The sequence below is a fragment of the Phyllopteryx taeniolatus genome, chromosome 17 (assembly GCF_024500385.1).
Source record: "Phyllopteryx taeniolatus isolate TA_2022b chromosome 17, UOR_Ptae_1.2, whole genome shotgun sequence".
Taxonomy (NCBI): domain Eukaryota; kingdom Metazoa; phylum Chordata; class Actinopteri; order Syngnathiformes; family Syngnathidae; genus Phyllopteryx; species Phyllopteryx taeniolatus.
In genome coordinates, this window is record NC_084518.1 from 4,246,853 (window position 1) to 4,271,833 (window position 24,981).

Below are 24,981 nucleotides of genomic sequence, written 5' to 3' on the forward strand. Positions count from 1 at the left end.
GTTCAAAAACACCCAGATGAGATAGCCTGATGTAGATGAAGTGGACTGGCCTGCACAATCCTGTCCTCAACCCTATAGAACACTTTTGGATGAATTAGAGCAGAAACTGAGAGCCAGGCCTTTTCGTCCAACATGAGTGTGTAACCTCACAAATGCACTTCTGAAAAAATGGTCATAAGTTCCAATAAACTCACTCCTAAGGATGTCACTGAAATTCATATCTGAGTCAAGACAGGTGAGCGAATACTTTTGGCAATATAGTGTATGTATAAATCCCTTAAAAGCACTTGTTTCAACTCATTCCGATAAATATGTTATGCACTTATTCTGCAGCCATTTTCATGAACTCATACTAAATCAGAAAAGGAGTTGCCCAGCCTTGCACCCTTTTAATAAGAATCTTTAAAACCTGGTCAGATATGTTGTTTCATCTTTGGCTTGCTACTGCTGTGCAGCAGTGTGTCTTCTGTAGGAAATATTTCGGTTGTGGGTTTAAATGGGGGGGGGGGGGGGGGATACTTTTCCCCAAGTTGCTTCTGATGCTGATTGATGCCAGTTTTTTGCTACCGTCAGTGTTACTGGTCTCATTGTAAAAGCTCTCCTAGTATCTTAGAGGTGGAAAGGTGTTACAACTACATAATTGAAACCCATTTGTAAGCATTATGTGCGTCATGTTGTAATGGCTAATTGTGCTTTGCTCAAAACTTACCACTATAGGCAAGCTGAAAAACAATACACATTATTATGCTCCCACTATTTGCAGTGCAAGTACAAAGCACTTTGTCTTTTTTTTTTTGCTCTGCAAAGTCCCTTGACACATACCTAAAATGTAAATATAACATTGTGTAATGGTGCATGTTAATGGCACATTTCCTTTGATAGCTGCTCGGCTCTGCATATGGCAATGAAAAGCTTCTGTAAGGAGACAATCACAGCCACTGTTGTTCTCTTCAGTTGTATTCATCCTGAAGAGAGTTGAAGTGTGTTGTTGTGTTTGTGCGCGTCTCTTTGCCTCTTTCCACAGTGTCGGAGAAAACAAAGGCATCTCTCGCTGGTGCGGGCCCTGATTGCAGTCATTAGCATGCACAAGCGCTCCTGGTGTTACAGGCCCGTGGCACGTATAGAAGCACCGCTTGCCTGTTTGTAATAACAACCGTGTAAAATCACTGCAATTACCAGCTGCAAGGGGAAAAAGAGAGAAACAGAGAGACAGAGTGCCATGAACGTTTAAAAGGTCTGTTGTGTATTTTTAATCAGAATTACAAGTGTAAATCCTCGACACAAGTTGGCCCAGCGCTACAATCTTTCACAAGTTGACCCTGAGCTAAAAGCCTTTGCCCTCAGCCTTGCCGTCCAATTTTTTTTTTATGAATTCGTCTCCACTCAATACTGTATTATGTCCAACTAGTGAACTATTCTTTCTATTGGCAAAATGTGAGCTAACAATTCTCCTCTTACTGTCGTTTTCCACGCTGAGAGACGCTAGGGGGTTCTTGTCTTCTGGGGCTTCTTGAGCAGCGTCACCTCCTTGCTTGGGAATTTAAATAGTGACACTGAGCTGTTCTGTAAAATTGTGGCGTACAGGGAAGATGCATTTTTGCGGAGTAGCTAGCTAGCTAACTTCACGCTGTAGTGGTAGAAACGGGCCTGGTAATAATAACTAATTAACTTGAAATTGTGCCGGATGACCATTGAGGCAGCACGGTGGGCCGACTGGTTAGAGCGTCAGCCTCACAGTTCTGAGGACCCGGGTTCAATCCCCGGCCCCGCCTGTGTGGAGTTTGCATGTTCTCCCCGTGCCTGCGTGGGTTTTCTCCGGGCACTCCGGTTTCCTCCCACATCCCAAAAACATGCATTAATTGGAGACTCTAAATTGCCCGTAGGCATGACTGTGAGTGCGAATGGTTGTTTGTTTCTATGTGCCCTGCGATTGGCTGGCAACCAGTTCAGGGTGTACCCCGCCTCCTGCCCGATGACAGCTGGGATAGGCTCCAGCACGCCCGCGACCCTAGTGAGGAGAATCGGCTCAGAAATGGATGGATGGATGGACGGATGACCATTGACGCGAAGAAGGCGCTAAGTTTTTATATAATGAGGGAGGGGTGACTCATGACCCAGTAGATCATATGTTGCCATTTTAGCCACGCTCGAAAATTCAGGAAAACTGAAATGCTGCAAAACAGTTTAATCCTATGGGCTCTGTTTTCGTGACTAGCACAATCCCGGCGCGGCTCGTGGCGTAACTCTGCGAGGGGGTGAGTTAGACCGGGTTGTCATAATTGCGCAGGTGCGCGCGGCTGCCGTATTTTACAAAAGGATCTGTGTGCACTGGCGCGTGTGAACACAGCCGACTTTAGTCGCCGCCAATCAAAGCAGCTTCTTTCATCCATTCCCTTTAAGTGAGGCGGAATGAGAGTGATCCGTGCGTGACTGGAGCATTGCTGTCACTTGGACATGATTAAATACATGTCCAAGTGACAGTGTATATTTTATGTATGTGAGCTGCTGATAACTGCGAGTGACTTAAATATGCCAGCGGACCTCATGAATCTATCCCCACCCATGATGACAATGATTCAGAGGGTTCTATGTCCGCTGTTTACATATTTATGATTGAAATACGTCTGATCCACACCACATGCCTGCGGAACTCGTGTATCTGTCTGCTTGCACCGTGATCAAATTCACCAACGCTGGCCTTTATTTTCGTGACTTGTGGCTTCCTCCCACATTCCCAAAACATGCATGTTAGGTTAATTGAAGACTCAAAATTGTCCATAGTTTAGAATATGAGTGAGAACGTCAGTCTATATGTGGGCTATGATTGGCTGGCGATCAGTGCAGGTAGAATACGCTCCAGCTGACCCGAGACCTTAATGAAGACAAGTGATATAGAAAATGGTTGGATGATTGGAAACAAGTGTTTCTGACAAGAGAAAGAGGTTGACGATAGGGGTAATATATATACTGTATTATCCTAGCTTTATGAAGATAGCCTGCGTCTCTTAAATGTGATGAATAATTAACTGATGACTATAATGATGATGTCCTTGTGCTCTTAAGTCATGTTCTGCGCCCTCACCATCCTGATATTTTGTCATGTAGCACCACCCACAGGTCAAGGGGAAGGGTGACATGCTGGCGTTGAAACTAGCCCGTCTGGGAAGGAAGACATTTGGGTCTGACTAAAGTACTAGCAGCAGCAGCCAAATGTGTAGCTGTGGGATGAAAATCTTGTCTGAAAGCCTGAAATAAACCAGAAAAAAATCAAGAAGTCACGAACAGAGGGAAAAGTGCCTGTCTCATTGGCACTTCTTGTGGGACGGGGAAAGAAAGTGCAGCATACATGAGAGAACCAAGGCCTCGTTCAGATTCAGTCTTTGTTCAGGCGGTGCTGAATTATTTAGTCGTGTGTTTAAAAGATGTCCTGCGGGGAATTCAGCAGGAGCGCTTCGGTGGCTTTCTTTCGGGCTTATGAAGATATATTTTGCTTTTATAACGTGTATGACGCATATACAGACAATTTTAAATGAAAGGTTTTCTTCCAAAAAATAAAGAGAGGAGTGGAAAAAAACAGACTTGTTTATTGGGTCCTTTTAACGGAATTCTTTTTGTTGTGGTGTCTTTCTTTGTCCTGTGAGACCATAACACTACTCACCCAAACCCCACTGCTTCCCATCATTAAAAATGATGGGAAGCAGTATTCGGCTTTGCATGTTTGAGGTGTTCCTGTGTCTTTTTGCGTTCAAATTAAACCTAATATACTCTTTGTTTTGTGGTTTAAACACTGTATACATTAAAGGTGCTACATTATCGCTTTACAGGTACATTTAGTGTTTGTGGAGAGTCGAAGTTTATTGAGTCTCGGAGTCTGAAACGCTGCATTGAGAATGAAAACGCTTGGAGGTCATGAATCATTGTAGCGCCATATACTTCACAACCTTGGCTTCGTTTTATTTTGTACTCAGCACAGTTGTCATTATGTGGGAACTTGTCCGTGTGCTGACTCATGCACATTTCACAAGGTTCGTTGACGGCATGGTTTTGGTGTTTTGTCTGTCTCAGTCAGGACTATTTGAGTTCACAGTACATGGAATCCGAGGGGAGTCTTATCTTCGAGACAAAATGCAGCTTTGGTGTCAAGGTTGCATCGATGTTGTTATGGAAGCAGGTTCATTTATATTAAAGCAGCATAAGTCATAACATTAGTTGAACATTTCACCGTGTTATCCTGAAACATTGTAACACTTCATGTGGCATCTCTTTACAACTTTTCCTTTTAGTCATACTTAATTCTATTATCCACTATGATGAACAAGGTATTTTTACCAAAGCTAGCTGTGAGCTATTTTTCTCCTTATTTTGGGCTGGATAATTAGTGGCGATGTGTGCTACACGCCAGCATTAGAAAACCCCTTCCTATTAGGCTTAAGATGCCTGAATTTTGGCTTGATTATACGGCGATAGGAAGACTCCATAGTTCAAAGCCATTTGACACAAAAGCTGTCACAGTGGAACTAACTCACATTACTTCCCTCAGTATTCCTTTGATTAAGTATCAGTGCAGTTTTGCACTGCTTCCGTAAAAGCTTCATCTCACACTGGCAATTGTGTTCTGGAAAATGCCTGTAGATAAAAGTGATGAACCTCAGCCTGAGAACCCATTTTTCCTCAGACAGTCACAACCAAACCCCAAGACTCTGGCATGCCTTGCATTTACATAGAGGCTTATTAAGTCAGATAATATTTCGTGAATTTATTCACATTTTTTTCTACAGCAACCGTGCATTACATCAATAACCACAACAACTACACGTAAACCACAAAGTCAAGTGCATTGACGAACGCTTTTTGTGCAGTTTTACTGTCATAATCATTTTTCTTCCCAGGTAAGTCTGGAACTGTAGTGTTACTGTTGTTGTTTTTTGTTTGTTTGTTTTTTTTCCAATCCCACAACCAGGAATGACCATGATAAGGATAGAAACGGTTCAGTTTCGGTCATTATTTTCTGAATAGCCCAGTGGGAGTGTGGGAAGTGAGGGTGCATGCAGCCGATCAGTGAAACAGCGGCCATGCTGTGAGAGAGATGGCTTTTCTCTGTGACAGTCCAACTGTGATCCATGGGTCTGCAAATGAAACAAGGGGAGGAGGGATCCAGACTTTACATCTTTAAACCCCCAGTTGCCTTCCTTGACATGTCTGCTGAAGTGGTGAGGCAGAGACTGGTAGAAAAAAAAAAAAAGCATCAATGGATAAACTACAAAGAGTTGCTGATAATGCTATTGAAAGCACACTGGCACTGCTTCCTGCTGTTTGTGAATTCATCAGACCCCACGCTGAGCCGCGGGTGATTTGTAAATATATGCAGCTCATCCGATGTAGATGTGTAACCTGTGGATGGTGCAGACACACTATTTGCTTTGCCCTCCATGGTCCTAGAGGGTGGGATCTGCCTGTACCATCTTCCATTATTTTCCACATGAGTTTTATTAAGTGCCCACTTGCAATGCCAGTAGTCTTGTCCTGGGTCTGCGTGCTGCTGCTGAATTGACCTTGCGTTTCTTGGGAGAGAGCTGTGTTGCGTATTAAGGTGAGCTGGCCTGTTAGGAAGGCAGAGAGTGAGGCAGCATAAGCCCTTCTCTCAGCCCGTACCCTGACACCAGACTTTCACGTTTATTACTGTGAGGGGGCGAACAGGCATAGCGCACACACCTTTATTAGCTCCAACCAAATTGGATACCCCTTAATCTGTCATTGTATTATGAAATGTAAATAAATAGTAAGGAATAAACATCATGTTATTTATGTGCACAGTTATTTCCTTTCGGTTAGCCTGGCTGTGTACACATCAGAAGTAGGGACACATTGGAGGCTCTTGCAGTAGGTGGAGCTCTTGTGTCGGATTTTGATGTCGCAGCTCGATTCACTTGATTATGAAGGACAATTGCCTCTTTGGGTACTCTGTACCCCCCCCCCACTCCCTGTCCCGCTGACATTTTAAAATGCAAAGATCACATGTGAGAAGAGCTTTACATGCCCTCAAATCGTGACACATTGTTTTCAGCTATAGTGTGTGAGTGTGATTTCTAGTTTTCCAGGCTACAGTTTAAAAGGGTAAAGCCTGATGTGTTTTCCAGCGTGAGGTTTTCGAGGCAAGACGGCGATATCCGTTATCAGTAAATAGTGTGACATTTTAGTTGCCCGTCACAGTGTAATTTGCCAGTGAATTTGACAAAGAAGCATAACATGACATGGTAAAGGAGGGCATTCATCATTTTGTATTTCTTTCTTTGTGACATTTACTTGCTTATTACAAGAAGACACGCTTTGTTTGAGAGACACATTTGTCTAAGTGATTCTTCTCTCCTGAATAGGGATGAGCATAGTAACCATTTAGACAATTAATTGATCGTTAAGAATTCTGATGATTTTCTGAAACCGATCAATTGAGTTGCGTGAAGCAACTCAGACAACAAAGTGCACTACTCGGTTGTAACCAGCAGAGGTGCTATTGATTTAGTTATTATCTTTTGGAGAAAAGCATGACAATCTCAGCCATGCTATTTGTCTTGTGGAAAAAGGGAATTAATATGTGTGGATGTGTATATTTTATGTATCGCTGCAGACGACTAATTTCTGTCTTTGTCCTCCGATGACCTTTGCGAACGAGAACAAACTGTCCCACCCCATGTTAGGTCTGTCCCCCTCCCTCTTTCTGTCCCTATCTCTCCCTCTCCTCTTTCTCCCCACCTTGTGCCATCTCCGCTCCGTAATCTACCGCAGGCCCTTCATCTCTCTGGCCTGTCAGCGTGCTTTTTCATTTGGCTTGTTGCTACAGGGGGCTTGGCGCTGGCAGATTACAACTCGGCAGCCAGTCATTTTCGATTTATCAGACCCCCCCTACCTCCGTACCACCACTTTTTTTCCACCTCTCTCTCTCTAAACCAGCATCAGTGAAAAGACATAACCATTCTTCATCACCTCACCTCCACAAGTCCCCCTTCTATCTGCTCCCTCCCACATTCCATCTCGTCCTTTTTCCATCCAAATAGAAAAATCTGGACATAAAAGCAGAAATATTGTGGCAGTGGAAGCATTGACGTTGGAGAGGCCGCACAAGCTATGTTATTACTTAAGGCCTTGTCACTGGTGATGACCGAGGAGAGTGCAGAGTATCGATCCTGTATCACTCAAGGCATTCAGCAGATTGCATTGACAGAGCTTGTCGGGGTCTTTTATAGTAAGGTTAGCCGCCTTGTCTTGGACCCTGGTGAGAACTCACTCATGGTGGCTTTTAACCATTCCCCAGGTCCAGGGGGTGGATTTATAACAATAAGGAAGTCATTTTACTCGCATAATTGCCTTCATGTGGTCGGCATTCGTAGCGCTTGATGCCTTGCCAAGTGCGAAAGCATTTGACCACCTGGCCTGTTTTTGTCTCAGAAAATAGCTCGACATAGAGCAAGATGTGGTGCGCTAAATAAAACATGCTGCAAGTGCAAGGGAAGAGAAAAATAACCAAACTCCAAAATGTTGTGCACCTGATCTGTCAGTGAAAGGAACTCTCCCAGAGTCTCCCAGACAAAAACGCAAATAGAATAAGGGCACAGCAAAAAAGGAGTAATATTTTTGTCTTGCCAAATTCTCTAATGGCTGCTGAAAGACACTACTACAGATGGGAATAACAATTCTATAAATAAAGGAGCACTAAGCCACCCACATACTACATGTGATGTAGTACTTGGCTCAGCTATAACTGGTCCCCTGTGTGTTGTAATTTGTGACACACAAAGGGCAGCTTTTTGTTCCGCAGTCGACACAGTGTTGAATGCTGTGAGGTCTTGCGTGGCCTGTAGCTTTCCCCAGTAGCTTTCCTGAAAGCAGTACCATCTTAAATTACAGTACAACCTCAATATAGCACCCGCAACATTGGGTGATTCGTTATCAATCATAGAATATGTGACACTGCTAGTTTTGATGATACAGATCTGTTTATTTCAATCAGGTAAGCAGAGTATTCTTTTACTACAGTTCAATCAGTAAGTAAGTGAACAGAAAAGCATGTGCTGCACAAATAGGATCTTCAAGGAATCAAGGGAGAACCATAACAATGTGGATATGCAGTTAATAAGTACAAAGACCACTATTCACACATCTATTTAAATTTTCAAGGTCAATCATAGATATAATAATCAGATCATTGTGGTACAGATAAAGGATGTTATGCTCTATGAGCTGTTTTCAAACTGTTAAACATGATTACAGGGGTCCTTGGTTTATGTTGAAGTTCCCAACTACAGCGGCAACATAACCCAAATTATTACGTATGTCGGAATGTGCCTCAGTCTATTACTAATGCAGTCTTAAAGTCATGTAGCATCCATCCATCTATGATCCATCCATCCATCCTTCTATACCGCTTGTCCGCACTATTACATTAAACATTTGTATGACAAAAACCGTCCATCCATCCATTTTCTGAGCCGCTTCTCCTCATTAGGGTCGCGGGCGTGCTGGAGCCTATCCCAGCTATCATCGGGCAGGAGGCGGGGTACACCCTGAACTGGTTGCCAGCCAATGGCAGGGCACATGCAAACAAAGAACCATCCGCACTCACATTGACACCTACGGACAATTTAGAGTTGTCAATTAACCTACCACGCATGTTTTTGCAATGTGGGAGGAAACCGGAGTGCCCGGAGAAAACCCATGCATCCACGGGGAGAACATGCAAACTCCAGATTAAGAACAGTGATCCTCAATGTACAATTGCAAGGAATTTAGGGATTTCATCATCTACGGTCCATAATATCATCAAAAGGTTCATAGAATCTGGAGAAATCACTGCATGTAAACGGCAAGGCCGGAAACCAACATCGAATGCCCGTGACCTTCGATCCCTCAGGCGGCATTGCATCAAAAACCGACATCAATGTGTAAAGGATATCACCACATGGGCTCAAGAACACTTCAGAAAACCAATGTCAGTAAATACAGTTCGGCGCTACATCCGTAAGTGCAACTTGAAACTCTACTATGCAAAGCAAAAGCCATTTATCAACAACACCCAGAAACCCCGCCGGCTTCTCTGGGCCCGAGCTCATCTTAGATGGACTGATGTAAAGTGGAAATGTCTTCTGTGGTCCGACGAGTCCGCATTTCAAATTGTTTTTGGAAATTGTGGTCGTTGTGTCCTCCGGTAAAAAGAGGAAAAGATCCATCCGGACTGTTATGGACGCAAAGTTCAAAAGCCACCATCTGTGATGGTATGGGGCTGTGTTAGTGCCAATGGCATGGGTAACTTATAAATTTGTGAAGGCACCATTATGCTGAAAGGTACATACAGGTTTTGGAGAAACATATGCTGCCATCCAAGCGACGTGTTTTTCACGGACGCCCCTGCTTATTTCAGGAAGACAATGCCAAACCACATTCTGCACGTGTTACAACAGCGTGGCTTCGTAGTAAAACAGTGCCGGTACTACACTGGCCTGCCTGCAGTCCAGACCTGTCTCCCATTGAAAATGTGTGGCGCATTATGAAGCGTAAAATACGACAACAGAGACCCCAGACTGTGGAACAGCTGAAGCTGTACATCGAGCAAGAATGGGAAAGAATTCCACCTACAAAGCTTCAACAATTTGTTTCCTCAGTTCCCAAACGTTTATTGAATGTTGTTAAAAGAAAAGGTGATGTAACACAGTGGTAAACATGACCCTGTCCCAGCTGTTTTGGAACGTGTTGCAGCCATAAAATTTTAAGTTAATGATTATTTGCTAAAAACATTAAAGTTGATCAGTTGGAACATTAAATATCTTGTCTTTGTAGTGTATTCAATTAAATATAGGTTGAAGATGATTTGCAAATCATTGTATTCTGTTTTTATTTATGTTTAACACAACGTCCCAACTTCATTGGAATTGGGTTTGTATAAGGTTAATGGACAATGGTCTTTCATCATCTTGGCTTTATCTACCACCTTACATCACTACCCAGTACAGTGTTTGTGAGTGTTTCATGTGAATAACCTCTCTTGATGATCATTTCAACTGCAATTATGTCGTTTCACTGTGATTTTGTTAACACCCGTTGCCAGACCAGATGTTTGCTGGCATAATCCTAACAATGCAAACAAACTCTGCTTATTTTATTATGATAGTTTTATAACTTGATAACAGCAGATGGGTATGTTGGGAAGGTGGTTAGATGAGGACATTTACTGCAGAGATTACTGATGATAGAGCCGGCCTTGGGCATGCACTCAGGTCAGCCGAATAGGAAATGTATATTCTGCCATTATTTTTACAGCCTCTCTAATCCCCTGAATACTAGTGCAGATGGAGCCAAATGTGGCTAAGGTGAGATAGTATCGTTCATTTTGGTTTATACCAGTACTCGCAGCACATCACTGACCGTCTGTCCACAATATCCATCGGCTGACAAGAAATCATCAAATGACCTCTTGACATTCACTTACCATCTTTTTTACTTAGTAAGAAAAAATCTCTGCATGAATACAAAGATTTCATCAGCGGTCAGGTTTAAATCTTAATTGTCAAACATGACTCAGTATTAGCTAAACCAATTTGCGTCATGTTTTTTTTTACGAGCTTATAGAGTCATTATAAACCAATTGAATTTCGGAAGTGTTTCATTGGTTTCTTAACTGAAGAGAGCCGCTGATGCCTTAACGCTTCGTTATACTCGCGCGGGCGGTGACCGCGCTGACGTCATTGCGGCTATCCCGCGCGCAGTTTGCCTTTATACTCGAGCGCAACCCACGCGCGCAGTTTTGAAAACATACTGCAGTTCTCCTCCAAGTCGGGGGGGGTCGCTACGGCTGGTATTGGCTAGGACGCCAAAGGGTGGAGTTTACTCTGCATTTTTTGGCCATTTCCGGTAGCCGTTTTTCCTTTCCTTTCCGTAACAAGGAACAAAGCAACAACAATGGGGCCGCGCGGGCCAATGCGACGGTCACGTGATGCAATGCGGGAGTATAAAGAGGCCTTTAGCCGGGAGGTAGTTGGGTTGTCTCTCAGCCATAATCAAGATCAAGGTACGATGCATGTTCTGCCGTTGTTGCCTTTTCCTGTTTTCAACAGAGCCCCTATTACAGGGTTAGTATTCTGCTACTATTTATGTAACATTAAACATGCATTTTTTTCTAAACTAGAAGCTTTGTCTATCATGTTACTTCCACACGAACTGTGCACAAGGCATGACCCAGTGTTAAGTGTCTGTGCTAAATTTAATTGCATCCATCTACTGGAAGGCTTGCCAATATACTGGCAGTGAATTCCTAGAGGAAAATAAATGGCAATAAAACAGAGAAATGATAGCCCCTGCAAGACGTTAGGAGAGGTCTTTTTCTCTGTTGTCTTTTTTTCCATACCACTTTTTATTGAGGCCGCCCATACACTGCAAGCTGTTTTTTTTTTTTTTTTTTTTTTTCCTCTGGCACACTAGTTGTGGCTATAGTTGGATGGGTCTCTGAAAGCCAATATTGAAGTAATAACTTTGTAGCACAGATTGAAGGGCTGGGGAGCCATGCAATTAATTGCGCACACATTTTTTGATGAGTAGTTTTGCGATGATGAGCATTCATCTGGTCTCATAGCCATCCTCCCCCTCCCTTTTAAGGGATTTGGAGGTGTATAAAGTGGGCAGGGGGTTGTTTTACTGCCATGCTTGGCCTCTATAACAAGATGTTCAGAAATGATCTGAGAGTGCAGGTCTCCTGCTACCCTCCTCTCAGCACTAACTTTTCCCCACTAGCGCCTTCCATTATTAAATCTGGGAATTGTCCCCATAACTCAATGCACCAGACTACAGCATTATATGACCATTTGTGAGAGAGGAGTGGGGTGCTTGTGACGCAGGCCAGAGGATGGATGTTAAAAGCATATTGATTTGTCTGTAATGTCGTCATAAATCAAGGATTTATGGCAATAGATAAATGCAGCCACAAACTTCAGTCGCCTCCAGCTTGCGGTGGAGGAAATGGAGTCCTTAGTATGACTGATGAGATCAAGACAGTGCTCTCAGCCATGCATTCCCCCCATCCTCTTGTTCTTCCCCCAAGCCTCCATTTGCCACTCTGCTCAGGATGCTTTTACCCTGCGGCTACTGTGACTAGTCCTCAGTGGCTCATATCCTTGCTCTGGCTTCACATTCCAGCACAGAAGCTAAAAAAGCCACCGCTGTGGCCTTACTGATCTATCCCCCGCTTGGAAAATGATGTCTGACAAGGTATCCAGAGATTCCTTACACACAATGATGTTAGAAGATTGTAAAGGAGAGGAAATGGCGCTTTTCCATGGTTATGAAGCACTTTAACCCAGCTATGAATGACATCTTGACCACAAGTAAACATGCTGACAATGTCTATGTCGGTTAGGCTCAATTCCAATTCTACCCCTTGGTCCTCATTTCGCCCTTTAGCCCTCGTTTTTGCACGTTCACCAGGACCAATGGGTGTCCCAATGCTCCGTAAGGGTTAGGGGAAGGGCTACAAAGCAAGGGGTGTACAACCCTTTAAACCAAGACAAACCGGGTGCTCACTTGATACCATGGAGTATGAGACTGACAAAAAGCTATGAAAAACATCACACTTTCTTACAAGACGGCAGAATGGACAAAGAAGGAATTACATGAAAGTAAGTAATTAAGCATAATTCTTGATTTTATACTAATGACAGTCATGTTTCTATCAGATATACAAACATTTGCTACAAAACGTAAATGTTTATAATTGTTGGTAAATGGCTCATCGTAACAAGCTTGCTAATAGCTATACCGATGATGGACTTCACTTCAATGCACTGCCTTTCATGAATGCTTGACAGAATAATAAGACAGCTAACTTTACATTCAGAAGCTTTGTTAGCGAATGCTCCGTCGCAAGTCATGTCACTTTCGAGTCCAGTACTGTGGCGTTTGCTTTCCAGATCGGTTAGCTGCATATTCACGCATGTTAATCAAGTATTTCTTCATAGTTTAGCCGTAAACTGTGAATATCGTTGTCTGGCATTGGTTTACTTTAAAAAAAATTAAAAAAAACATACCTGAGGCCAACGTAATTGCCGACAACTATTGGGTTCATTTTCCTCCACAGGAAACATGACACAGAATTCCAGAAGACTCAAGAACCACAAGCCCGGTGCCGAAAAGAAAATGGACACAAAATGCAATTCTAGAGCTCCCTTTAGACGAATCTGAAAAACAACGACATGAGGACACTGAGGCAAACACAGATAGATTTTTGCAGCTAAAATGTAGATACTGTATTTAAATTGATGTCCTTAATATTATATTGTTATTTGTATTACATATATGTTTGATACAGTTCATATTTGTTTTCAATATTTTTTGTCATATCGCTTGTATATTCAACATATTTTCTATTATTTTTTTCAAACGATCTGTGTTTTGCTAGTGTTACTTATTGGCCGACATTACGGAACGTCAATGGTAGTTTGTCAAAATGTGTTCCTTTTCTAAATAGGTGTTCCTAGAGTAGATCAAAATGAGTTAATATAGAAATACATGCACCTTACCATGTGGTAGGAAACATTTATTATAAATGTTTTCAAAATACCAGTCACCTTTAGAAACTGCATATACACATAAACTGCGAGAAAAAAAATCTAAATAAAAAAAAAACCAAAAAAACAATGCATATAATTGTCACATTTGCCTATGACACATCCAGCAAACGGCGAGGGGTGATGACATAGCAGTATCGAGTGGCATCCCAATTTTTGGGGGCATTTTTTTTACCCTTCATCTTGGCCCTCCAAGGGAGGAGGGGAAAAGAAGAGGAAAGGCTAAAGGGACAAACGGGATTGAGCCTTCGTCACCATGATTAACTAACAGTGGTATTAAGGATTATCTTCACACTGGATGCTTGCGACCTTTTTGCCCCCACACAGAGCTAACAATAAACAAATCTGGGGCAATGGAAGCAAAGGGCTGATGCTTAGTGACAGGCTGCGACGGAGTGTGGCACAAGGACTTATGGGTGACACGAGGGCCAGGCGGGACTGCTGTCTGTGTCAGTTAGAGCAGCTGGGCCTCGGAGCAAAGCAACGGGTCAGCGTCCGGCCATGCTGGTGGGCTCTCCACACAGCCGCTGTCAGAAAGATGTCGTAGGTCCTCTTGTCAGCCCTCTTACAGGCCCTGACGAACCCTAAGGTCCCCTTTTCACTTCCCAGTCTTATCCGATAAAGCTTGCTGAGTGTTAAACCAGAGCAGCACTTTCCAACTGCTGTTGTCAAGCAACTCAAGGTGAGTTTCGATTTAAAGTGTGAGGTTGATTTACATAGAGACTTTTAAGCCTCGTAATTTGCTAAATTTAATGTTTTGTAATGTATGACAATAGGGCCCCCGAAGGCGACAATGTCAGAACCTGTGTCAAGTCCACTGGAATTCCTCAAGTTGTTCATTTTAACCGCAGAGTTGCAAGCCTTGCGAGCAGTTTAATAACCATAGTATATAGACCTCTGAAGGCAGCATAAAAAGAGCTATTCAAAGTGTAGTCAGCGGAAACCAACGGGTACGACTACGCCCCAGGAAATAGACAATTTATTATCAACGATGCTTCCCAGCGAGTGGATTATCTATAAAACTTTCATGGTTCTCCCTCAGTGGCAAGCAGCCATAAAACTTCCCAAATGAGGGACTTGTTAATTTACTTGTTAAAGCAAATTAAAAATTCATAAGCGCTTTTAGGTAAATGAGATCCTCTTTCATTGCTGCCCTCGTGGAATTCTCACTGCCAGATCCTGCGAGTACAGGTTAGCTGTTCTGAGAGACGCACAAGAACAATAAAAGATGTTAAACTGTTCTGGGGTTTATTACTGGCGAGCTCTCCAGCTGCTGCTGTGCGTAACTAAGGGAAACCAGGAGTTGAAGGCAACAGAATCCCACAGAGGCTCGAATTGAGAAGGCAGCTCTCGAAACTCCCTGCCTTCTTTTTTGTCTCGTGAGGATTATGAGGTTGTTGCGTTGCTAGGTTGGGTGTGCATGGCTCAGTCTCAAATGGCTTTTGATTCGAAATGTTTGCAGGGCCGATTTCAGTGCTTGATTACATTGACTCTGTCGCCTCATATCACTTGAGAATAAGCCAGTACGCTTTAGTCAAATTTGACAATGGTCATGGTGAGCAATGGTCAATAATTTATCAATATCCAATACATTGGCCGATAACCTATATATTGGCCGACATATGAGATAAGAACATTGACATACACAGAATATATACGTAATTACTCTACATGAACACACTTTCTTATAACACCCAAAATTTGATTCAAGGCAAAGAAGCAGAACGGTACTGAAATAAGGAACTGTAATTAGTAACACTGTCAACATTAGGAGTGTAAGCTGTATAATAGTCTGATATTTGAGAATAATAGACATGTGTATTAACAATTCCATATATCTTTGTTTATCTCACAAAGATAATTTACTAGGGGTGGGATGGTACAAGTAACCCACAGTATGGTCCATATGTTTTTTGGTTCAGTACATTTTTGTGTATAGAGAACATTTTCTTTCTAAAAAAAAAAACTGCTAAAACTGGATTTTGTCATGTACTGGATAATATAACTTTAGTTTTTAAATTCGTTTTTAATATATATATTTTTTGTTCTATTGTCTCATAATTCGGTTTCTGAGTTGTAAGTGAAGACATCATTAATGTTTTTGTGTGCGTGCTTTGAATGTAGCTGAAGTCTAACCAATGCCGCCAATGTGACATGAGCGAAAGAGCTGATGTGAGTCCTTTTACAAATGTTTTGCCTTTAAAATTAAGCCGATGGTCATTTGTCCCTTGTAGCTACAACATAACCTCTTCGAGTTGCTTGATTGTCGCGTGTCCGGCAAGCATTATATTAGGATACGAACATAGGAGAAGCTTGGTCGTATTGCTTGTGTTTCCTTAAAAAGTGTGGAAAATATTTAAAGCGATGCTCAGAGACAGTAAAATGTCTGTTCACAGTTTTCACAGTTTTTTAACAATACAGATGTTACCTTGTATCACGTCTCCTCCTCCTCCTCCTTATTGTAACTACTTTACATCCAAACCAGTAGGAAAAAGCCCCAGGCTACATCTTAATCGGTGGCTAAGCAACCAGTGCCAAATATGCATACACTTGCACCAGGCCGCCATTGTCCTTGCGCTGTCCTACACCCTGTTCCGTGGTGAACACCGCGAAAACCAAGTGCAGTGTGCAAAGGGCCATAGATTCCAGCTCACCTGTGATCCCAAATAGGAATAACCAAGAGACAATGGATGGATGTGTTATCTAACATTTTAACAGTCTTGACTAATGCAAGTGTTAAAAGACTGCTGTTGGTATTAAACCTTAGGAACAATACAATCTGAACTTTGATAAAGTTTGACAGACATGGCTGCGAACGTCATTATTTGCATAAGGTGAGTTGCTTCATATTAGAAAATGCTTTTGAAATATATGCTGATGCACATTTATTCATTTTTTTTAATACTGGTTGACCTCAGTGGCATCCAACTTTAGATGTTTCTCTGTACTTAATTTATCTGACAAGCCGTATGTATTGCTTGTAGGGGTGAGAATTGATTAGATTTGATCAATATCAATGCTGTTTTTGATTCTGCTCATCCATCCACTTCCTTCCACACCAAAGGCAACCATTTGATTGTATTTTTTTTTCCCCCCAAATGATTTCTGCACAAGACCTTTTCTACCAAATCATGAAGCAGGGTCCGACGTTAAACCTTTTTGGGATGAGCCAAGTTGAGGTGGCCTTGTCAGAACATGTAGTAGCCCCGTATAGTCTTGATATAACATGTTAATTTAATATGTTAAGCATTCCTCAGCTTTCTCTGTCTTTTTTGCCACCTGTCCCAGCTTTTTTGGAACCTGTTGCGGCCATACAATTATAACTTAATAATTATTTGCTAAAAAAATATAAAGTTTATCAGCTTGAACATTAAATATCTTGTCTTTGTAGTGGATTCAATTAAATATAGGTTGAAGATGATTTCCAAATCATTGTATTCTGTTTTTATTGATGTTTAACACGTCCCAACTTCATTGGAATTGAGTACCTTTTTTATTTTGTATATTGGTGATTGCATGTATGAGTTGAAAGGAAGGAGATTATGCATCCCAAGGGGCTATAAATAAATAAATAAACAAAGAATGCACAATATGAAATATTATTATTTTTTGACTAATGGAAGCGGTCTCAAAATATTTTAGCACCACTGATCGTTTTCATGTGATTACTCTTTTGATTATTTACACAATAGAGATGACTAAACATGTTATAGTATACAATATCTATTATATACACATGCCGGTAGTTTACCGTAGAGCATTTACATTTTTTTTTTTTTTTTAAATATAGTTAAGCAAAGTAAAACTATTCGTAAGATCATAATTGATTGACAACAGTTGTTGATTCTCCACCTCAGTAACTTCAGATAGATATAATAATCACAAACACAAGCAATATGACCAAGCTTCTCCTATGTTCGTATCGTAATGTAATAATATTTTATACCTGTAGTACCTGTTTTTGCCAGTGGAAAAGCGTCAAAAGTGTCAAGTAGGCTGCCTAATTTATAGTGAAGAAGTTACCATCAACCAAAATGTCACCCAGGGACAGCATTTGTGCAAAATGTGCATTATGTACTTTTGATTGTGGACAATTACTGAAGTACTGTTCAGCATTTCTGTGTTTTGTTGCTGAAACGTTTTATTGTTGTATACCCTGGAGATGGGCAAACTAAAGACTGTAGCTTTTTTTACCCTGTTTATTTGACATTACTTTCTCCTGAGCATATATCCCGGTGAATAACCTTAAAAGGTAATCTCCTTTTAAAACAAAACAAATTGGTGGGCTCCTCTTTACTTTGTCACAACTAATTTTGCAAGTAGTTTAGTCATTACTTTGAAAAATATTTCCACACACAGACATTGGGTAATCTTTTAATCAGTACGTACATAGTATCTTTGACCCCCATGCAGTAATTCTACATTACTGGAAACAATAATTAGGCAACATAATGCAGAAAAAAAGTCATTTCCTCTGCTTTGGCGATAAGGGTTGGTTGCAATAAAGTGCAGTAGTAGCTGTGTTTGTTATTGGCGATAAAACATGTTTAAAAGACTTACCTGCCCAGTGGGAGTATTCATCGGAGAGGTCTCACATACCACCAACACGGGCTTCTCATTCAGATTTAGCATCACACAGAAGGGCATTAAATTACAGGAGTTTTAATTGCAGTGACCTCCAACATTTCCTTTAGATGTCCCTTCATCCTACCATGAAAATAAATTGATTCATCATGTGGATATTTGAAAGAGAGAAGTGAATAATAATTTAAAAAAAAGAAGTAAAATGTATTCTCTGAAGTCATTTAAAGGAGCTCTGGGGCAAATTAAAGAGAACAAGCTGAGGGATATGTGTTCAAATAACTGTGTAATCAGGTCCTGAGCCATTTAACAGCCTCGAAAGATGAGCCACACTTTATGAGGATGTCTTTATTGGACAAGTTCTTTTGGAATTACGGTATTCACACTAAAAGGAAGAGTTGACATTTTGTGCAGTTTAAGCATTGCAGTGTCAGCTTGATGTCAAATTCGGATTAAAAAGTAAGGATGCGGTCACTTTTTTTGCACTCAACATTATCATCATTTTTGATAACTCACGGTTAAATATGAGGGGTGTCGTTGGGCTCGTGCCGCCTCGTCCGGGTGGCCGGTTGTCAGGGCGCCTCGGTGGGGCCGGTGGACCGCCCTGTGTCCCTCGGTGTGGGAGGTGTCCCCTTATGTCAGGCAGAATGAGAAAGTAAGGGAAGGCGTGGTGGATTAAGGAGGAGACAGTGATAACAGACAATTTGGCCACTTTTTTTTTTGTATCAGTAATCATTTTAGGTAATTCACCTACAGTGGACGAGATGAGCTCACCATCCACAGAGCTCATCAGTCTTTGTCAAGACAGATTTTCTTCCATAGAGCTCTTGTAATGGGTACAGGCACACCTAATGCGTCTGATGGAAGACAGAGTTTATTTCTGTATTTTTTTTTGGGCTGAGTCGTGCATAATGTACCTATAGCGTCCTCTGTACAATTCCGAAGGAGCAGGTTGAGTAATAAGTACAAACTGTATGATAAGGCCAACAGATTGTGACAAAGGACATTCACAGGGTAATGTAACCAGCATAGGTCAAACCCTCCACAAGGAATCAGTTTCTGGGTCAAAGTGGATATTATATTATTTTCCTTTTTTCCTTCTAATTGTCCATAAACTCCCCTCAGACAATGTGGCATTTCCCCAAAAAAGAAGTACAATGTGCTCTGGTTTTGGTGGGAATTAAATGTGTTATATGTAATTAGTGCTATCACAGCACGGGGCATTGGTGGCCTTGGGTCTGTGCTCTTGCTGCTTTTGGTTCTCTCCAGCTTTTTCTCATTTCAGTCTGACCACACGCACGCACACGCACGCAAGCACACACACACACAGCAGTCACAGAGGCCCATCAGGCATTCCCAATGATCCAACTCTCTTTATCACGCTCAGCACTTTGGCGAATCCACCCGCCTTCGAACCATCATACAATTCTCTCAAGGAATAGGATTCCTTTCACACTACTAATGGCAAGAGAAAATGAAACATTTTCATTTTAATTATCTGCTCAACTCAAGAGTTCTGTCACTATCCCCCTGCCTTGTGGCCTTTAATCGCACCACATGATGTCCAATACGCTGAAAGAAGTGGGTGGAAAATATACCGTTTATATGGCTCAGTAGCTCAACACCCCCTCTCAAATGGGCGGGAAAAATGTGCCATCATCTTCTTGTCCAAGCTCTTTATGCATGCAGAGCATCTCTCTACTTTTCCTATTAAGTGGCTGAGCCACACTTTACTGCACTGCCCCATAAAGCCAGTTTTTTTATGTGCTTTGAAATGAAACCTGCAGTGTTTGTCTGGTCTGCGAGGGACAGCACTTTCGCTGGACTTCAATCACACACTTGGACAGGGAATAAGCAACCCACCTCCTTCCACTCAGCTCCACTCTCCCAAGAGTCTTTTATTGTTCTCCATATTTTGAAGAGCCTCAGTTGCTTGTTGACTGGCTCGTTGTCCTCTTCATTCTACTCATTTTGCTTCTTTTCCAACTGAGTGTCTAGAGAATAACACTTGAAGAGCTCCTGCTATCCCAGCATGTGGTGTCTGCTGGGAAAGGATAGTGGCTCCATTCGAAGGTTCTGGAGGGGGCTTTGTCCCTCTTCTGTGTTTCATGAGCTACGAGTAGCTTCATACTGTGATATCAGATGGCATCTTTCATTGGCAAACGTTGTGACGGCCGTTGAATAGGCCGAGAAACAAGAAAAACTCGCGTAGACATCTCCTCAGCTCCTGCCAGTTCCCACATATTCATGACCAGAATTCTGCGGGAGGCCTTCTCTGGCCAGCATTATCTGTTTACAGTATAGCTGGAGCTGTTTATCTTCATGTTGTTAACCTGTGGTATCATTTTGTGTTTAAGCAGTTGAAGCCAGGACAGAACAAGCGCAAAGACAGCGACAGTGAGAGCGTGAGTGGAGAGTCCAAGCCTTGCATGAGGAGCAGCTCCAGAGACCGACTGGCAGATGTGAGTACCAATATGGCTTTTTATTTTAATGGCTTAAAACAGCCAGTGGTCCAATATCAGTATGATTTTTGGCTGTCGAATGGGCTCAGTCATAGCCAAGTTGTCTGATGTAATGAAAAGGTCTTTGGTTCATGCTTTATCTCCTAAGATGCAAAGAGTTTAGGCCGAGCAGTGTGTAATGGGGCAGGGGATAGCTAACTATCACCCATGGTGTGGCTCCTATATTCACTGTGATGGAATAAAAGCGAAGAAAAGAAATATTAATGGAATGAATGCCCTCTCCGAATAAAAAACAGTCCTGAGTTTGTATTTATCTTTATCTGTCTCTACTGTGTCGAGACACACATAATTCGCTGCAATAAATAGTGCTTTGGTATAAACAAATGTTGCATTAATTATGTTATTTTGTCTTGCACCTATACCACAAAGTATACTCACAAAGCATGGAAGACAAAATTGATCAGAGAGATAATTAAACAGGAACAGAGGAGTGGTGCATAGGTGAAGCCATTACATCTTGGATCATCATCCTTACACAGGATCTTGGGTGTACATATAGGGATTTATATTCCCTGTCTGATGAGTCACTATGGCCTCAATAGCACAGTAGACGAACCAAAATCCCAGTGGCATGGCTCCTCTATTTGTCATCCTCCATGTACCACGAAGTAGCTTGATGACTAGGACAGAGCCCTGGGGCACACCTATTGTGACTGGGACAGTTGGGAGGTAAATGTATTAAACTGAATGAACTAAGTGGGGACAGAGCAGTTTCAGGGAACGTGGGGGATGCCAGTTGAGATGAGTCTATTGAGAAGGATGGTGTGGGACATGGTGTCAAAAGGCAAAGATCAAGGAGAAGATGGATGTTGAGTAAACAGGATTCAGCTGTCGGGAGAAGGTCGTCGTTGATTTTTATTGTGGCTGTTTCAGTGATGTGAAGGGAGCGAAAAACAGACTGGGACTGCTTAAACAGGTGGTTTGGGGTTTTCTCGAAGATGGACTCTTTCAAGAGTTCCAAGTTGAATTATTTAGGTTTTTTTGTAAACAAACAAAATAAAATGTTAGCTATTTTGTCACAAATGTTTTTATTGTGTGTATCACTTTTTACAGTATGTCACTCACACAAAAGGTAAGTCAACGATGTGCCATGATTACATTTCTTATGGGTCCTTTTGCTCTGGGACCATTGTAAGTGCACTTCAAGAGTTGTCTCATCATGTACACTCTCGTCCAAAAGCTTAGATAATAGCACATTTTATTAAAATCTACCCCTTTTTAAAATGTACTGACAGGTCTGTGTCCTATTACATTGATTGTTCAAACAATAAATAGCGCTTAATGCCTGCGAAGACTACATTTATATTTCATGCTAATTAGAGATGCAACCAAGCTGAACACCAGTTTATGGGTAAAAACAAGCTATTTCAAAGCTAAGGTAAGATCTATTAGCGGCATTATAAAACAGCATTGCTATACATGCAACAAAGTGGAATGTCCTGAAAAACAAATAAACCACTGATGTACTAAGTAACATACGTGGAAAAACAGCAGCATTTAATGGAAAAAACATTGTCAGACTTGTTATGAGACCTTCAAACTGTGTTATCAACAACCAATTGTAGATACAAGGAGTGACGGTATCACAAGCAACTGTTTGCAAAATACTTTATGAACACAAGCACAGAGGCCACTCAGTAGCAAGAAGAATAAAAAGGCTAGACGGCATCGCTATTTCCAAATCCCCTGTTCCACAGCAAAAATGTTCCAGCACAAAAGGCATACAGCATTTCTGCACCATCCTGCAAGGCCATGCAGCAGAACAGGATTGGTTAAAAAAACAAAACAATAAAAACGCTGGAGTTGGCTGAAAAGTACAGAGACAAGCCTAAAAAAAAAAATCTGGGTTTTACTGACTGAGCAGCAGAAAAATGAACAGGGAAGACAGCAGAAACATTTTGCCTGCCAGTTTAAATGTACTGTAGAACAACCAAACCGACTGGGAGATCCTTTAACATGCATCAAGTTTATGACCAGAGGTGAGTAAGAAAGAAAGTAAGAAATTACTCAATGAAAAGTTTGGAAAAGCATCACAAAGGTACAATAAAAAATGTCCGGTATTGCCAATTACACAAACAATGGTATGGCAAGCAAAGCATTTACACCTTATTCACTTAAATCTATTTGAAGTCTCTATGTAGGTCAATAATTTTGTTCATCTAAAAATGCATTGTTTCATGACAAATAATGCTAATCTTCTAAATTATGTATCAGATCCAGATGTAAATATCTGAAAATAAAAAACAGAAATGCTGATCTCTTTTAGTCATTCAAACTCTCACATTCCTCTTTTCAAAGATGTCAAAACTACATGTGTTCAGTCTACAACCAAAGTAAAGGAATTGGAGTCACTGTTCCAATACTTTTGTAGAGGAGTGTACCTACACATGCACGGACAAGAATGAAGTGGCCACACACATACACGCCGCTTGATTTGTGTGAAGAATCTGCAGTGTAACAATCAGATATCTGGCCATAATTAAAGCTGTCAGCTGTGGGGTGAGCTTGTCTTTGAAAAAGACATGGCCGAACAAATGGAGCAAAACTGATTCTACATGTAGCTTTGACGCTTGGCGGGGCATGAAATGAAATAAGTAATTCGATGTTGAAATTGAAATGATAGTTGCTGATTTATGTCAGCCTGGACTATAGCGCCTCTGCAGCGCACACACCAAATTTGTGAACGACTTGTCATTGCTGTAACGTCATACACATTCATATAACCAGCCATTTGTCATCTGTTGAGACTTTAACAAGACTATATTAGCCCAAAAGCCATCACACTGCAACTACGGATTTCAGCAATTAAGCATATTTTCTTCGAAGCTGTTTATGTGCAGCTTTTTGTTTTCGAGGATTGTTAGTCAGGGTGGGCATTCCACTAGATTTGCTTGATCTAGTGTGGAGAAAATCAATCATCATAAATTAATCAATAATGAAGTATTATTAAATAAAAAATACTACAGGATGAGATAATATTTAACTCGATTCAGTGGATTTAGCTAAACAGTACAGTTCTTTGTTAGTTTTTGGAAGGGGGCATTAACACAAAATAAAGTGCTGTGTGTATCTATTATTTTTGGAAAACTGTAGGCTTTCTGAAGCAGAAACACCACAATCCACACTCGCTGGCTTGTTCTCAAGAAGCATTTGTCACCCTCTCTATAATCTCTTCCACCTGGACTGCCATTTGAGGCTCTCGGGAGGTGAGAAGGAGGAACAACCCTTTTCTCCCCTCGCCTCAAGACACCTTGCAGGACACGAGCATGCCGTCAGAAGAATTGCTGAAAGACTGACTTGTAGACACCCCGACCCCCCCCCCATCAGCCCCACGTCACTTTCGACAGTCATGCTGTGCAGGGCTTCATTTCAGGTCCCCGCAGGTTACTGAACAAGTCCCCTGCAGCAACAGTGTAAAAAACGACTTCACTTATCACAAGAGGTGCAAGTTGGAGCTTCTATTGCGGAGCTATGCAACCAAACTGTAAGCTTTGAAGGAAATGAAGAAAGAGTGGAAATAATCTGCATTGTGAAATAATTGTAAACATTGCGTTTTTTAATGTTTCTACTAACGTTTGACCAGAGTGCTTACTATCTGGTCATTTTCAAGTCTGCTTGCTGTAACATTGTCACTGCAACAGGATTATTGCACCCCGACAAAGCAAAACAACACAATCTTATTTAATGTTGCGTATCAGAGTGAGAAAGGCTCGAGCATTGACCCAAGCTATTCGTTTGACCAACAGATCACAAATATTATTTGCTTTAGCCCTCCCTCCCCCTCATTGGGTGGTGGTGCTCCAATGAAGCAGATGAACTGATTTTTCGGACCTGGCGCTGGCTGGCAGGACAATACAGGCCAGACGAGGTCAGGTCTGGCAGCCTTCTCTCTTTTCACTCTCCTTCTCTTTTCACCCGATCCTGCCAGCTCATTAAGGCATACAAATGGCATATCAGGTCAGTTGTGTTTGCCTCAACCCCCAAAACCCCAGCTAAATTGGCAGGCTTAGCTGCATTTCCTCTGAAGTGCCGGGTTCCCTTTTGGGTTTGTTTGAAGCCGACATGGCCGCCATCCCCCACCACACCCCACCCCTTTCAGTCTGGGTGGCAGGCATTGAGGCAACCAGCGGTCCCAAGCAGAAGGAGTCATCTGGATCAGGGAGGGAAGGGGAGCTTGGGATGAATCACTCCTGTTTAGTCTCTGTGGCAAGGGGTGAAATGCCATCATTACCCAGCTGCCTATCAAATAAATTGGCAATTACGGGCCTGGGATC

General features: G+C 41.8%; 1 protein-coding gene across 14 annotated transcripts in view; it reads left to right on the forward strand.

Annotated features, from left to right (window-relative positions):
* The window catches only part of auts2a (activator of transcription and developmental regulator AUTS2 a), a 324,592-nt gene that overhangs the window by 109,659 nt on the left and 189,952 nt on the right, over positions 1 to 24,981 (forward strand). For 9 of the 14 annotated variants that reach the window (XM_061751398.1, XM_061751395.1, XM_061751400.1 and 6 more), the window contains one exon: positions 20,543 to 20,647. In XM_061751398.1, the coding sequence (XP_061607382.1) occupies positions 20,543 to 20,647 (105 nt within the window). The remainder of the gene's footprint in view (positions 1 to 20,542; positions 20,648 to 24,981) is intronic. The other 5 variants (XM_061751397.1, XM_061751407.1, XM_061751406.1 and 2 more) reach the window with 1 other exon arrangement.